The following is a 16079-nucleotide window of genomic DNA, read 5'->3' on the forward strand; positions in this document are numbered from 1 at the left end:
GGCTCGCAGATGGAATGTGCAGAGGACGATGTAGCACGGTGTCGATTCTAACTGCCCGGCGAGCAAAAAAGGATCAATTGTATTGATATGAGATAACGAACAGCTGCTCCTGAACAACCGGTTGCAGTGGGACCAAAGTGGGACAGCACAGAAATATACTCATGTTGCAGTGCGGCGGAGGGGAGCTGAAATGAATAAGGCATCAGTGTGAACCGTACTAGACAGCTCTGTGCGCCTGTGGCTGGATGACCCAGACTAGTAGAAACAGCGTTGACACAAACGGAGACTACAACACATGGCTTTTTGCTGGCTTTGCAGTCAATTGCGAGTGCGTAAGGTCGTGGCGACATTAAATGCACATACATAACGGACTTGAACATCCCTAAAAGTATGCTAGAGAGTTTCTTTACCGCGTTTTGAGGTCCTTCAGTGTTGGAAGGAAGTTGTCGTAGTTGGCGAGATCCCTGGAATGGAACGTGAACATGAAAGACTCGGAAACGTGCATTGGCTGACCCTGAGACTATACCGTCAACGACTCCTATGACCATTCGCAGCAGCATAGGTTACCTATGTTTGATTACGAATTTACGACATTCAAGTCATATTGTCAGTGCTATAGTTGATCGAGGAGTCCGCCAATAATAAATAAGTACTGTGGTATCTTTCATCCTGAGGCCTAGGTGAGTGAAACAAGCATCTAAGACACGTCGAATGCAAGGGCTAAGTCATCAGTGTTCATAACTGCACTGCCCATTCACCGGTAGCATCATCCGGTCTGTATGCGGAGGGTAATATTATGTTGAATTTGCGATTATGACCTCGGTATGTAACTCTTCAGGCGGTACATCGTCGACCGGTGGAAGTATGCGTGAATTTGCAGGAGTGATAACGCAAGCAGAATTGAGTCATTTGAGTGTATTGATGGGGAAATTTGCTCTGTGACCGTCTGGGTCAAAGTGGGCAGCCAAGGAACGAGGGTAGCTGACCTGCATGTGGAGCAAAGCGGGAGTGGTTGACAGAAGATTGAAGATCGCAGGCTCATCAAAATTTAGTGATAAAGCAATAAAGGTCATGCGTACTCGCAGCGTGGAAATCGAGGATACAGGAAAGATATCTACAACAATGATGGCCGATGAGCAACAGAATATGGCAGACGAAAAAATCACATTACAATCAGTTAGTGGAGAAATACATCTCTGTGTTCCAGGAAGATGTAGTACCCATGCATTAGGTGGGCTGCTTGCTGCAGAAATACGGTATCGGGCCCATAAACCTGGAGATCGGAATTTCGTGAAACCTCGAGTGAGATACACGACCAGCAGACCAAACACCACCTGAAACCCACATGTGTGAGGGGGAGATTTTCAGGATTAAAAACCAGACCCCTACCTGCAGGACACTAAACAAGGATGTGGCGAAACAGGTAAACGAAAAACGGCAGCGAGAAGAGAGGCTGGCTTAGTAAGCACAAGGCAGATTTGTTCACGTGATCTTGCGTCGAGACCTCTTTCCAAATATAAAAATTCAATTCAATTCTCTCTAGATTTTTATCCTACACATGTGACGGCTTGAAGGAGGAGAATAGAGAAGGAGAGCATATCCCATTGATGTGCGTTGGTCTTCGTTATTATCATCTTACTCACAATTTTTCTACAAGCATGGTTGGTATCGTCCCAGAAGCAGTACTTCAGGCAACGTATTTTCCACTTACGTCCTTGCAATTCCAGGCGTCAACTCACAACACCCCCATCTCATTGGTAACTTATTTGTCGATGAGATTTGAAAGCATTCTGAAAGCCTGCGTGTACCGATCGAAGCCCGGTGTGTCCTCCGCTTGTTCTCCGCAATCTGATGTGACTCACCTTTTGCTCGTTCGACTTTGAATCCTTGACCATCTTGGCCCACAGGCGATCTTCCAGAACCTTCACACCTTGATTCCCATGATCTTGCTAGTATAGATATGGTACTCGCAAGCCTCTCTTCGTAAACCTCCACGGTCACCCTCTCACTTGCAAGCCTCCTTGACTGCTTTCGCTTACACATCCTATAGTTGTCTTTTGTACCGCAACGATCTTCGTCAACCTTTCTTCTTTAACCTTTCTTCCTTCGCTTTTTCATCTCGACTCACTCACCTTACAAAGGCTATACTATAGTTCTTATATATTATTACAGGGATCGAGAATACGATTCTGTGTCTTCAAGCACGTTTTCAAAAGGGCGAGGAGGTGTCATTACTAATGACAAACGCCAGCGCGGAGATTCATAGTTCGCCTGGTAGGTAATCTAATAGAATATCTGCGTATAAGTCCTCGACAGAAATGATGGCAAGGCGCGCGATTCTCGGTGTGGGAAGAGGATTTAGAGGGACGCTTCTCACTAAAAAGGGTAGATACCCTGCGGAGGTGTGCGAAAGGGTGGCACAAACCTCTCAGGCCTGGAAGTTCCTTGGAATGAGAGAAAAGAAGGCGAAAATATACAAATGCATAACGTGTGACAAGGAAATAAATTGAGCAAGTGTATTAGATCAATGCGCATAATTCTTGAATTTCGACATCATAAATCTTGCCGCCCAACGATATCCTCGACTCCTAGCATCTCTGCTAACCATGTTAGACCCATCACGGCACACGAGATTCCCGATGAAACGAGTGACCAGAAGGTAGATCTGACCCAATACCATATTAACCTCAATGTTGGAGCTAAAACACTAGAGGCTCTGCTGACGCGGCGGTAGCAAAGTTCTAAAGTCTTCAAGATACATCTTTCTACGCTGATCTGTTGTCATGTGCAATGAGGCAACCAGAGCAGAATACCACAAAAATCAGACTTACCCGCACTGCGTTGATCTGCGAAAAATACAACATGAAGCACAAGAGGACGAGGCCAGAGAAGACACCAAGTTTGATATCGCGCTGCGCCTCTCGGTCAAAATCCCAGGCAAGGGTATTCCACTGGATAAGTCGAGTGTCATTGACAATGAATTTCATGAACAACAAGACTGACCATGTAATTGTGGATGACATCCCACCATGAGTTACTTGAAGTTTGATCTGCTCAACCATTAGAAAATGTCTTGGAGTATTGAGGTGGTGGTCATGTACCTCCAGTTGCTCGCCATAAGATTATGTGGGTTTCCTCGCGCGTCCCAACAGAACCTACAGCAATGAATGCAGATTTATTGCCTTGAAAAGCCTATCAACGACTGGTCAAACACGGGTATATGGAGATAGATACTAATGTACGCACAGCTACTTGCTGCATGACGACCTCTGGAAAGATAGGTCAGAATGTTTAGTAGAGTGCGACTGGTGTAATAATGCGTGCAGACCTTTATGCTCAAGTGTCTGAAGATGCTCTCCAGACAGTGTCTCCCAGATTTTGACGCTGCCCGTCTGCGAGCCGCATACAACGGCTCCCCCCTGATGTAAAAAGCTTACTCCGAGTGGAAAATTGATACCTGTATTTGTGGGCTGGAGGAAAGACTGTAAGGGCTCCTTCTCGCCTAAGGCATCCAGGTTCATGCCGATATTCATGTTTGACACAAGTAGGTAGCGGGCATTATGGGACAATGCTGCGTATCCACTAGTAGCGCAATATTTGAGTTAGCTTATGCATGCAGGAAAACGGAGATGTGTATTACATTTGACGACGACTAAGAGGCGGGACAATGTGCCATAAGGCGTCGCGGGTCTTCAGATCCCAACATCTGCGAGCCATCAAAAATAGTTGCAACCGATACAAGCATAATCATAATTTGACTTACATAATGCCGTGGTTGAGATAGGAGACGATCAACCTTGTGCCGTTCTTCAAGAAATGCACAGATCTTGGACGAACTCTGCTATCTGGCAACGTGTCGGACAAATCGGCGGGTTTTGGGAGGATTGTGAATGTCGCGAAAGTATCTATTCGCAGACGGAACCGTTAGAATGTGTCAAGACACTGTGTGCGTGCTCACTGCCAGAGATTTCCTGTGCGACGTGCACTTCAGAACCGATTCCTATAGCCAAGTAACCAGTAACCGCATCTAAATCTAACGCATATACTGGCGCTACTGTGCCAGTCAGTACTTCGTGATCCGGACCCTGCAAGTAATATATGTCAGAGGTACAGAAGTTTGGGCTGGTTTGGTGAGCTACCTGAAAGCGATCGATGAGCAAGGTTTTCCCATTCTCGCACCCGCAAAACAGTCTCGTTCTGTACCGAGGATCCCATACCATAGAAAAAACGGGGCTGACGGTGGTGATCTGATGGCGAATTTTTCCAGTTGAAGTCTCCCAGATTATTAACTGACTGTCATCTCCACTGCTGGCTAAGAGGTGACCTTTTGGAGAAAACTTCAAGCAGCTGATTGAGTCAGTGTGCCCGACTAGAGTCTTGTGAACCGAGTAAAGATTCTCTTGCATTCGTATAGCCTGAGTAGCCCCAACGCCTCGAGGGTGGTTTAGTAGGTAGCTGAGTTGTGACACAGAACCAACGACTTTTTAGACCCGCAATGAAATTGATCGCCAGCTTAGATCCTCAGGCCTGAGGCCTCAGGTACAGTGACTATTAGGAGGTAATAAACGGATCTAGATTGGATAGTACCACTGTTTCGAATAATCAAAGATTCAAAATACAAAGGAAACTTCTTGTCTCGATTTAGATTTAGAATATTCCCGTGACAAACGGAATCAGAAATGCCGGGAACTTCTTTCTGACTCCCTTGTATCATAATCATTGAATTCCAACACAGATATACCACAAAGAAAATTAACTACTGCTCTTTCATCATTCAAGATCACGACTTATGTAACCGGAATGTGGAGAGGTTTTCGACTTGAAATGCCGCATCCCGAATCTCCAATAGTACGTCGTTTGTGATTCGTATTTGGACTAAGCTTCAAAATCGGACCTTTCGGGAACATTCTATTCTGATGGTGAAACCGCCTCCAGATCTTGAGATCCTAGATCTCTTGCCGATCATCATTTCTTGTGATCCGTTCTTCCCTTTTTCATGCTAGACGTGATGATGCGATTGCAGGAGTCTATGCTGGCCTATCAGCACAAAAATCGACGGTCAATTAGCTGCCACTAGACTTATGCTTTTGCCATTGATAGTGAAATAGGAAATGAGTATGCACAGAGCACGGATGTTGTTAAACTAGATTGAACCGTACATGCCTACTAAATTGCAACATCTAGTGGAGTGGCTCTTTGTATGATCGCACACGTCTCGGACTGATCACGAGTCTAAGCACAGCCCACTTCATATACACCCTCAGGCCTCAACAGCTGGACAGGAACATTTGTGTTTTCAAAAGCGGCCACACTGACAGACCCCTAGCTATATAGATCATTTATTGGCTTTCTGGAACTTCACATCCATTCGCTTATTTTGCAGCTCTTTCAGGGCGCTGCTCTACGACATATCGACACTGGTGGGAAAACGACATTAAAAGGTTAAAAGTCGAAGTTGATGAAGACTCACGCTCAGACGCTGATGAAATCCGCACGTGCTTTGCATGGGCTTATCCCCAAGCAACGCAATTATGAAAGGAGTGACAATACCTGCCTCCTTGTGGTGCGTTGTATCGCCAATAGTAGCTGGTATCACAATCTGAAGCAAATAGAACTGAATATCAGGGACGGCATGCATGTAATTGGATGAGGCGTACAGGAGCTAGAACCGTGATTGGCTGTTCCGCGTGGGGGTGCGCAGCACGACCGTTGTTCTCGTCGACTGAGTTAAAGGACATGGAAGATGATATCGGTATGTGGGATAGATTTTCTGGGTCATTGGTCAGATTCCTTCTTAAGTGGTGGACATAAGAGCAGCGAAACACGGAGGGTAACGGTTACGGCACAACTATCCTGGGCTCTGACAGAAATAGAAGATAAATATTCATTTGTTTGCAGTCGGACTGCGCCCTAACCTATGCTCCGAGCACGACATTTCAAATTTAAATTTCAACAGTCGACCCTTTCTCACGTCAGTCTTAGTCCCTTCGGATATGACAATGCCAACTAACCCTTTTCGAAGGCTTCCGAGCTTCGGCAGATACCATTCAAATAACCATCCGACAGCACTGAGACGGTATATCTAAATCCCCGACACTTGCTGGTGGTCCTGCCTGCACAGTTGCGATTGAATTAGAGCATGTCGCTGTGTCCGAGTTGAATGTCGAAGTCTGTAATACACGGGGATATGCTTTGAAATGACTTGCTGTATTTGATACGTGAACCCACCAGGATGCTGTGAACGTGCACATGAGTATCTGAAAGAAAGGTTCGGCATCTGTCAGTGTCGGGATCGTCATAATCAGTGACGACGGCAGTGAGTACAAGTTCACGAGAAATGGGACTTAAAAACGATTTTTGCAGGTCATTCGGGCGCAACGTCACGGCCTGAGTACGTCGAGTTGGTGATGTGCAATCGAACGTGATGAATATTAATTAAATGTTATAAAGCCCCAGGTTGTGACATTTTTGAGTCCTAGTTGCGCACGATCGTCATGCATTACGTGTGACATCCCTACTATCTGGGTCCTGCACTAGTCACACTTACCTGCCATAACCATTAGCTGCTGAGTGCTGAATGCTAATTTCCATGGTGAATTTTCGTGTCAGTTTTAGTGCCCCATGTCTCTAACTTACCAAGCAGTCGTAGCTTCTACTAACCTAGTTTTGTGCCAAGGCTGGCAGCGAGGGTACCGTGATATTTGAGTTTACTGTCGCCCGAGTCCTCCGAGTCTAGGATCTCCTTCCTCCCAACTTGCCAACAAGATCATTCTTCGTCATCGCTCCCCTTCGCGGGTACTGATATGCTCGTATCGAGACTGTCGTGCCCAGTGAAACCAAATGACGCACTTCGTGCTCCTCAGTCAATTTCTCCAAGGATTCCTTGTCGTGCCTCAACATAGCGAGGTACTTGCTTCCTGCAACTCAGTTGACAAACCCTGGACGCTCATGTCAGGATTTGAATCTGTATACTTGGAATGCGTAATGTACACAAATGGTTACAGGTGTCCTATGGTTCACAATTAGACGAGTATCATACCGCCGGTCTGTCATCATCCTTACAAGTTGTTGCAAGACTGGCTGAGTCAATCTCGTGTCGGTCTTTGGCATCCGTACAATGGCCGTTTCGCGGTAAATCCATAAACGATTTTGAATTGGAACTGGTGTAACTCAGATACTACCAATGCTTAGTGCTAAGTGATCCAAGGTCCATCGCGTGCGATTATATAAGCTGATTTGTGTGTAAAGTTATATCCAGGCCTCAAAGTTAGTAAGACTCGTCCAGCTGTTCACTCATCGCGTCATAGCCTAACGCATAGCGTACCGGCTGTAGCATGGTAAGCTATATTTGAGGTCAAATTTGAGTCCAAGGAAGGAAATTTTCATACCTCTCCAGCTCAATTAACTCGTCGTCATGAAAACCCAAACTCACGCCAGTTCCCGCCGCGTTCTGCTTCATTGCCCAATCAATGCTCCATACCGACAAGTCCTTAGGCATGAGTGCGATGTGAGCTTCTGAGCATAACATACGTGCTACGTTTTGCTAAGTCCCCTGATAGCCAATAGCTGTTCACCGTCAATCTTTTCCAAAGCTTGAAGAATCGCATGCATATTTCACTTCTCATGTATCGGAACGGGAACCAGATGTCAGTACTAGCTCATTCCAGCGGGGAAGTTTATGTATTCATCTCAACAGGCCTCTCTTCCTCACCGGGAGTCATTCAACAAAATGACATCCTCCCTCACGCAGCTTCTCGAGGAGCAGACGCTACCTCATTGCCCACGCCTTCGACATGCTCCGCTACCATGCATGCGCTCTGAATTTTCTGTGTCTGGCAACGCTCCAAACCTCCCTTTTTCTATGAGCCCGGATACATCTCAGTCTGAACCTCCCAAATATTGTGGTCTGAATAACGCCCTAGATTTCCGAGCTGCGACCTCCCCTGAAATGCATCCGCGCGCCCTAGCATTGACTTTGGCGCCACGATCTACATCCCTTCCCATTATGTCCAATGAACTTGCTCCTACAGCTCATCTATCGCCAGAATCGCATTCGCCATCGGCGCACAGTGAAGTTTCGCTCATTCACGGTGCTGGATTGTCCACTGATCAACGACCCAGCTTTCAGCCATTCTCAGTCTGGTGTCGCGTACAGCATCCGTCGTGTCGAACATAAAATCCGCGGTATCAATCAGGTCATGCATTGGTTTGATTCTCACGGCTGTGAGCCTCTACTTACTCCCCCACCATGTGGGCCACTTGAATGCGGGGACATTTACCTTCATCAGTCACTTTCCACGCCGAATACTCGTCAGATGTGGATATGGAGTGTTCAGCAGGGTTGGGAGGACGCTCGTGAGAACCAGGTTCATCCTCTTCTTCCGATGCATCGCCTCTGGCTGGGCGCAAACAAAGAGCCCCGTTGGGTCACTCAAAAGACGATACGTACGTACAAGGGACGCCTGAAGGTCTTAGGTAAATTGAAAGTTGGAGCAGCCCCGGCAGAGTCTGAAGCATTTTTCCTCCATTAGGATCACAGAAATTGCCACGTGCGATCTAAGTGTAGAGTACGCCCATATGATGTCCCCTCTGGATGCTCTCTTCCTCCTGTAACTTGATCACGCAAAACCATAGCGTCGGTTTCCTTGCTAGCGCGACCGTCCGACGTCTCTTTAGCATTCTGAAGCGGCTGATCTCCACGGCCATTAGGTTGTCAATTTACGACATCGCAAAATCTCGCCATCACATGCGTTTCATCAATGACAGCGTGCAAAATTCGTCTGTCTTCATAGAGTTCCCTTGTGCATTGTTCACAGGTCTGCCGAGTTAGTTGTGATGCTGCTTCTCGAGCACGACACAATCTTAAACTGATATTATATCCGAGTGAACCAAACTGACGTGAGAATGAGAGAAAGGGCTCATCGCGGATCGTGCCCCAGTGTTGGGACAAAATCTGTCATACTAACCGAGCTGTACTGTGTTCATTTGGGTATCATGTCTATAGGTAGATCCGAAGCTCCCGTATTCCATAATTGATCTCATGCAATTATTGAGGGTCATCATGAACCACTTCTCGGCTCTCGTCACGTGACTCGCCTTCAAACCCCCGGGATTTCAAAAAATTTGGCTCGCTTCGGCTTTGCAATTCACTTGGCCGGTTAACGTTACTGCCAATGCATGGCCGAGCCATGATATCTGCATGCACCACTACCAAATTCATCTAGATCGGGGCATCAGTACCAATTCCAACCATAATCGCTTAATGGTTTCTTGTGGTAATCCAAGCAGAACTCGTGTTCTTTGTCTGCCCCAAAAGCTTACATTTCGGAACAGATATATTGCGGCTTCGCCCTTTGTAGCGGCTTCGCCCTTTGTAGCGGCTTCGCCCTTTGTACTCCCTCGGACAATAACTTCTAGCGCATTGAGTACATCTTCTATTCCTTGTAAAGGGGACGGAAATTATGCGGTGCTGTCACGATGCCCCTCAAACTCGGGCTCCGTATTTCCGTCAGACTTCTCATTTTTATCACGATGCTGCGAACACGAGGACAACTGTGATCCGCCGGAGTACTTGTTCGTCCCCTATTTATGTTGGACAAAGGTTGACAATTACTAGGCGCATTTGAGCCGGTTCGCTCAATCGCAATTGCAATCGCCATGATGCATGAGATATGATTGCGGCATGATGACTAGTCATGAGTCGTGACAGAGACTCAGATGAATCCAGAATTTTCGAAACTGTGCGGGATACACAGAAGGGATATATCTTTGATTATTATCCATAATCAAAGAAAGGTATTGCTCTGCTGCGGCGAGTATAACTATTGTGAGTATATAAGCCCGGAAATCGAACGATATCTACACATCCCTATGGTCGATAGGACTTCCCCTAAGTCACGTACTGATCATACCGTACTCGTATCGGTTCTCGGCAAGCGACCTCGTGAGGGTGGAGATACTGACTCGGATGAGGAACAGGTGCGCTTCCTCTCAATTGACTATGCGTCGTGACTGCGATTTACAGCTAGTACAGGAACGTGTGCTGGACACAATGAACCAGGTATGTGATATAAAAAGTATACAATATCTACTCTAATCCCTTCTCAAGGATCGTGCTAGCAATCAAGATGAGGGCCCTTTGACGACCACATCAGAGGTATGCTGCCAAGCATCCCGATCCAATACATCTCTAACCTACATGACTCTAGCAGAGTAGTTCAAAAGGTAAGGAACGAGACTTGGAGAAGGTCCCTCCCAAGAAGAGAGGCCCTTTGACGACCACATCAGAGGTATGCTGCCAAGCATCCCGATCCAATACATCTCTAACCTACATGACTCTAGCAGAGTAGTTCAAAAGGTAAGGAACGAGACTGGGAGAAGGCCCCTCCCAAGAAGAGACCTAGGGGCACCGATATTATTGATGCAAGTGTACTTCAAGTTTGGCTTGATAGAATCTGAGTTGAATCTTGTGTACATAGGAGCCATCTACAGCTCCATCCGGCAGCTCTGTCTCTCGAATATTCAGAAATGTGTATGCCACTCGACTATTTGGCATTGGATCACCTGCATCAAACAGTTTTTCATTCCGTTCTGATACCTTACACGATGTACAACTGGTGAGTGAGTATTTCTATGTTCTTGATTGTGGTTCACCATTTTGGCAGGCTCGAAAAACAGGACCATCTGTCGCATTTGCACCTCATGTTCAGATTGTGCCTGCATCAGGTGGTCGCACTGGTGCTACCGAGCCACTAGCCCCCGAAGCTGGCTCTCCAGAAACTAGCAGTGAAACAGATAACAAAACCGGCAGCACATCCATATCGGATGCGCTACCATCTACAGCTGACACCAACCCTCCAGCCGATCAAAATCCACCCATCACTTCCCAGAAAGGTGGCAGCAACACTCACAACGCGTCACGCACTCCTGACCTCATCCAATCACCACGAGGCCTTTCATCAGTAACGCAAGGTGATAGCGAAGTCAACGGCACAGACCGAATTAACAACGTAGGTGCAAGCAATGGGATGGACACCGACCCGAGTAGCAGTGGGAGTATAGCTCGTGCTCAGTCACGCAGGGAGCGTACAGTGCGCTCAGTTTCTTTGTTACTTGACTCAGAAATAACATCTTAGTACTAGTTCGTTCCAGCGTCTAAAGACGATTTCGATATAGTGAACACGGGGCTGGGTCGCATAGAGACACAAATTGCCCATCTTACGACTGTTGTGGAGTCTCGTCGCAGTTCATTTCGCAACGAGGCTCTTGATGATGCTTCCAACGACGGCGATACAGAAGAGACCCCACCTCCGCGGTGGTTTAAGAAGACCGGTCCTGTGAAGCATAGATCACAAAAGGCAAATAAATTCCATGTGCGTTTTTCATGTCTTTCATGATTTCAAGTTATTGACACTGACAGTTCGCAGGAGCTTATACGCGAGCACACTCGAATTTTGATGAAGCAAGTTGGTGATGACGCACCATTTACAGGTGTAATACTTCCACACGAGACTTTGCTCGTGAACTTCGACCCTCGCCGCGGTCCTTGCTGTGCTGTGGAGAATTTCACTATTGAAATCTTGGGAAAGCCCAAGTCTGCGTGGAATATCTCTGCTACTAAAGTATTCGCGCGTGATTTTGTCGCCCACCATCCCAATTACCAATATGATGCTGTTAAAAAAGCATTTTCCACACATTTGAGATCCTTAAAGCGCGCTTATAAGCAGGCAGGACTCGATGAGGCGGCTTCGAAGGCGCGTCAAAAAGAGGATCGGAGAAAGGAACGCAAACGTTCAGTATGTATTCATGACATGACATTCGAGTTTGGTCATTACCTCTGACATGTTGGCAGCTATATCACAGGCGTTTGGACGTTGCTCGTTCAGTTTCGGACCTGCGATCTCACGTCTCGATGCTTACAAGATTTGGTCCTGATGGTATGAGTAGCGACGAGACGGCGAACGAGAACGATATCCCTCAATACCGCATACTCGGAAGGCACTGGCGCAGTCTGGAAGTTACAGCTTGGCTTCGTATATTCGATGCGATCTACCGTCACAATCGATATGGCCCTGCGGGGACTGGTTCACGGGGCAACAACGCTCGAGTGCGATTTGAGTCCATGTCTATGGGTCACCCGCAAAGGGCAGTCTGTCGACTTCCTCGTAATGCTTACCGTGTTGAGTGGTATGATGGTCTTGATGAATACGACCGGGAAGAACTTGACAGGTGTGAGGATGAGGTTTACGCCTTCACGCACGTTCCTAACATTCAACTGTAAGTTTCTACTAGTGTTTTCATTCAATTTTTACTTTCATGGGCTCATGCTATTATGTAGTGCCGCACAGAGGCCAACCGGCGAGCCAAGTCATCTTCGACACTACACGTGAAACATCCAGCTTTGCGCCGAATCACACTATCGTATAAATACTTTGTCCGAATTTCGCATTTCCAGCTCCCATTCATCAGTAAAACCTCGAGTCTATTTTTGGTTCTGAGTTTAAGTTTGCATGGGTTTCTGCAGAGAGATCTCAAGAGACATCACGCGAAAATAGAAAACAAGGCCACTCGCCCTCTGAATTGTACTTCAGGCTATGTTTGACTGGTCTTATGTAATCACAAAGACCTCTTTCTAAATTCTATTGCATTTGACCAACATTTGACAAGCGTTTGATGTCGCTTATCTCAGGCCTCTGCAAGCCTTAACCTAGCCACAAAATTTCTTGGAATGGCGAACAGGTCTTGAATTAATGAGCGAAAATGTAAGTGTTACCTTTGCAGCTACAGAGGAAGTTGATCACATAAAGTATGGATTCGAATAAGCACGGCAGTTCGTATTGCAGCACCGATTCCCTGACTCTGGGCCCATCAGAAAAATGACCAGCAAGTCACATTCATTCGAGCAAGGAAAGGGAATCACCAAAGTCTTCTTTCGTCAAGACATATCAAATATGTTGGCCACGCTTGCGAAGGTGGCTCGTTTTCTCAAGTGTCTTGTACGATCAGCTAGCTTGAGATATCCAGCCAAAAGGGTAACATCAGCATTGTTCTCGTGTCAACTGACGGTGCTATTCTAGTCTTTGAAGTCATTCATTAATATTGTATTCTTATATGCCTGCTTAGTAGTCGCATTCATCATCGCAGTCACCCCAGTAACCAGTTCGCGCTTCCAGTTTCTTCTCTCAACTGTCGCTTACGTTCTATCCAGATTATCGCTATGTATGAGTCCTCGGCTCACCCACTCTATACACCCGAACGCGCGAGACGTTCTCTAGCCTATCTCGATGGAATTGTCCGCCAATTAGGCTTGACGTTCTTGGACAGTAATGAACCAGACGTGTTGACATTCACCCCTAACGCTGTACCCATCACTCACAGACGCCGCCCCTTTGATCAAATGTCTAAGGACGGGGTCCGTACCCCTCATGCAATTTCTCGCAAGTGCGACTGTATCCCCCTTCCAAATTCATCCATCGCTACGGAGCAGTCATCGTCCTCATGGTCTTTCACGCCACCTTGGGATCCCTCATGGACCCCTGAGGAGATGCACAAGGAATCTTGCAGGAGGCTGTGTTGGAGCGCCCTTAACCTCGTGGCTAGGTACATGTCACATTGCATCGCATTTCAGAAAGAGCCGAGCGATCTTTTCCTAACCGATCCTTCTAATGTTTGTTCCTTATCCATGCATTTAGGTTAGGCTGACAGTTGAACGGTTCCGGTTGTTCCCTGGTGAGATATCACAACGAGGGTCCAACGAGCACAAGGCGCAGTCTTCGAAAGAATCAACATGGGCGCTCTATTGCCGCAGCATGCTCCTTTGGATTTTCTGCACCACTCGTCTCCGGAAAAATGCTTTTAGCAACACAGAGACAACCGACCTTGCGGTTGAAGCTTGGTCAGAAACCCTTGAAATTCAGGATGCCTTGGATTCCCACACTTGCAACCTCGATATGGCATTGTTGTACATGTGTCGGGAGTACGTCTACAAGTACGTCTATTTTGTCCCCTTAGTGTTTTCCATTGATGATAATAACTTGCTGCAGCACACAGATCATAATTACCCAGATTTTACGAGCATAAGTATCTGTTTTTGGTATGACGTCAGACGTGCTGATGGTGGCGTATCTAGTGGCCATGCCGAGGCTGGAAATTCCCCTCAGTTCAATCGTAAGCAGGCTGAGCAGTGGTGTAAGTGGCTCTATTTTCAGGATGTATTGATTGATTGTGACGTTGGCAATGGCAGTGTACTACCAGAGCCTCTTCATCCGCAGAGTTAAAATGTCAATTCACCATCTCGGGGATCAAGACGGCCATCTTTTCACCAGGCAGCCGTTCCAGGTTACTTGGTTTGCAAGCCAAGTAGCAATGTAAGTCCAGCATGCATTTAGAGACTTCGCCTGCTCAATACGGAAACCAGATGTCTTGCTCTGTGGGAGGAGGACAAGTCACTTCTTGATGCTTTGGAAGTTGCTAAGGACGTCATAGTACCAGTCGACGTACTGAATACGTTGTGGCCTTGCCCAAGTCAGTGATATAAGTTTCTCATCATCATCACTGATCTGATCGGGATTTTTAGTGTTATTGAGCAAATGCGACGACTTGCATAAGCGGGTGACGGAGGCTTGCCACTCCGTCAATATTGCTGCGCCACTGCCACCCAACTGTTCGCTCCCTCCACTTCTCCGGGGTGGCCCATGAACAATCTCGGATTCAACAACTCATACCCAAAGCCTCCTCGCCTACGATCCATTGCAAATATTGTCCCCCTGTTAGTTTACGCCAGATGCTATGTCAATATTGTTTCGCTTTCTGCAGCGTTGGTTATTACTGTATTCGATCTCCCTTACTCTTTCTTCCTTCATAATTTGGTCAAACTTCGCAATAATTTACATCACCTGATGGTTTCGAAACCTGTTTGTATTGTACCATTTCTGATACCCCATCGATTGTCGATTTAGCCTGCTGCCTGTTCTTCAATAACATTATTGACGACTTCTCATCCCCGCATAGAGGATACCTTGACGATGAAGCTAACTTTTTACCTTTTGTGAGTTGAATGGTGCTGAAATGTTTTTGATTCCGACGATTTGCCACTACGAGGTCGATCAGGGGATTAAGAAGCAGCTGGATTTTCGTTCCACTTGAGGCATACGGACACGGCATAATACTCCACATCATTGGAGAGATCACAATTACAATGCTGTACAGGCATCCTAGTGTAAGCAACTACATAGGAGTATGTATGTAACAGCGTTAATGAGTGTGCTTCGTTGCATAATGAAATGTCCGATTGTTCAATTTGTGGACAGTATAATACCTAAGTCCTTCATGAATGCCGGCTTAGCATCCCCTGTGCCGATCCTCTCTGGATTCAGGTCCATGGGCTGCAGATATCCTGAATCGTGCGCGGCTTGCATGGGATGAAACCAATGGTGAGTATGGTAAGGAAGGCGCCCAGTGGGTATATCCATTGATCACGTGCATATTCATGACGGATTTGCCCTGCGCGATCCAGGTAAGCTGTGTGCTTGTATGGTCAAGAATGGGTTCCAGCAGCGCGTCCCTGTACCTCTGCCAATACTCAGAGATACGATTCTCCCATCTTCTTTGATCTAGCCAGACAAGCGCGTCAAATTTGATCATGAATGCGTTGAAGATGAACTTTCGCTCTGGCAGCAATGTACCAAAGACAAATTGGATGCGCATGGTCTGCTGTTCCAGGTGCCATTGTGTAGTTTCCTGAGAAGGGATGTCTCTTTGAAGTTTGCGGGCCATGGCGATGGCATCATCCCGTTGGCGAACGAGGGCCCTGTCATTCCCTATGAGACTCCTGAAGAGAGCCATTGATATGATTGAGCGTTCGTCCAAAATAGACTCCACTTCAGGGACATCAGGAGGTACCAATGCGATGAATTGAGGTGCTGATAAACTGCTCCGTGTGTGGGCTGAAGGAGGTGCGTGCGAGGACGTGTAGCAAGTACAAGGCGAGACCGAGGTACTAGATGACGTGTCCAACGGCAGGGTGCGAAGTTAGGAAGGAAGCGATGCGCAGTGTATTTAGACCGGACCTTCATCCGCAC

At 46.9% G+C, this 16079-nt stretch overlaps 5 protein-coding genes across 5 annotated transcripts; 3 read left to right on the top strand and 2 right to left on the bottom strand.

The window, feature by feature from the left end:
* Positions 1-3329: 3329 nt before the first annotated feature.
* F5891DRAFT_922810 (WD40-repeat-containing domain protein) lies at positions 3330-4391 on the bottom strand (the record flags this gene model as incomplete). The annotated part of the gene is made up of 5 exons (XM_041373817.1): positions 3330-3582; positions 3641-3706; positions 3764-3905; positions 3959-4085; positions 4140-4391. Coding segments are annotated over 5 exons (840 nt in total), but the record flags the coding sequence as incomplete, so codon positions are not given.
* Positions 4392-7729: 3338 nt separating this feature from the next.
* F5891DRAFT_1183791 (uncharacterized protein) lies at positions 7730-8531 on the top strand (the record flags this gene model as incomplete). Its single annotated transcript, XM_041366347.1, has 2 exons — positions 7730-8069; positions 8122-8531. 2 exons carry the CDS (start codon positions 7730-7732, stop codon positions 8529-8531), a joined length of 750 nt encoding a protein of 249 aa, XP_041230660.1.
* Positions 8532-11456: 2925 nt separating this feature from the next.
* On the top strand, positions 11457-12280 carry F5891DRAFT_944426 (uncharacterized protein; the record flags this gene model as incomplete). The annotated part of the gene is made up of 2 exons (XM_041374550.1): positions 11457-11821; positions 11863-12280. The coding sequence occupies 2 exons, from the start codon at positions 11457-11459 to the stop codon at positions 12278-12280; spliced, it is 783 nt and encodes a 260-aa protein (XP_041230661.1).
* A 927-nt stretch (positions 12281-13207) lies between these two features.
* Positions 13208-15047, top strand: F5891DRAFT_1255544 (uncharacterized protein). The gene is made up of 6 exons (XM_041369992.1): positions 13208-13670; positions 13705-14011; positions 14105-14187; positions 14243-14366; positions 14417-14523; positions 14576-15047. The coding sequence occupies exons 1-6, from the start codon at positions 13217-13219 to the stop codon at positions 14695-14697; spliced, it is 1197 nt and encodes a 398-aa protein (XP_041230662.1). The 5' UTR covers positions 13208-13216; the 3' UTR covers positions 14698-15047.
* A 292-nt stretch (positions 15048-15339) lies between these two features.
* F5891DRAFT_944544 (uncharacterized protein) lies at positions 15340-15903 on the bottom strand (the record flags this gene model as incomplete). The annotated part of the gene is made up of 1 exon (XM_041374562.1): positions 15340-15903. A coding segment is annotated over one exon (564 nt), but the record flags the coding sequence as incomplete, so codon positions are not given.
* Positions 15904-16079: the final 176 nt, after the last annotated feature.

Source organism: Suillus fuscotomentosus (assembly GCF_016647785.1).
Source record: "Suillus fuscotomentosus strain FC203 chromosome Unknown F5891scaffold_8, whole genome shotgun sequence".
Taxonomy (NCBI): Eukaryota; Fungi; Basidiomycota; class Agaricomycetes; order Boletales; family Suillaceae; genus Suillus; species Suillus fuscotomentosus.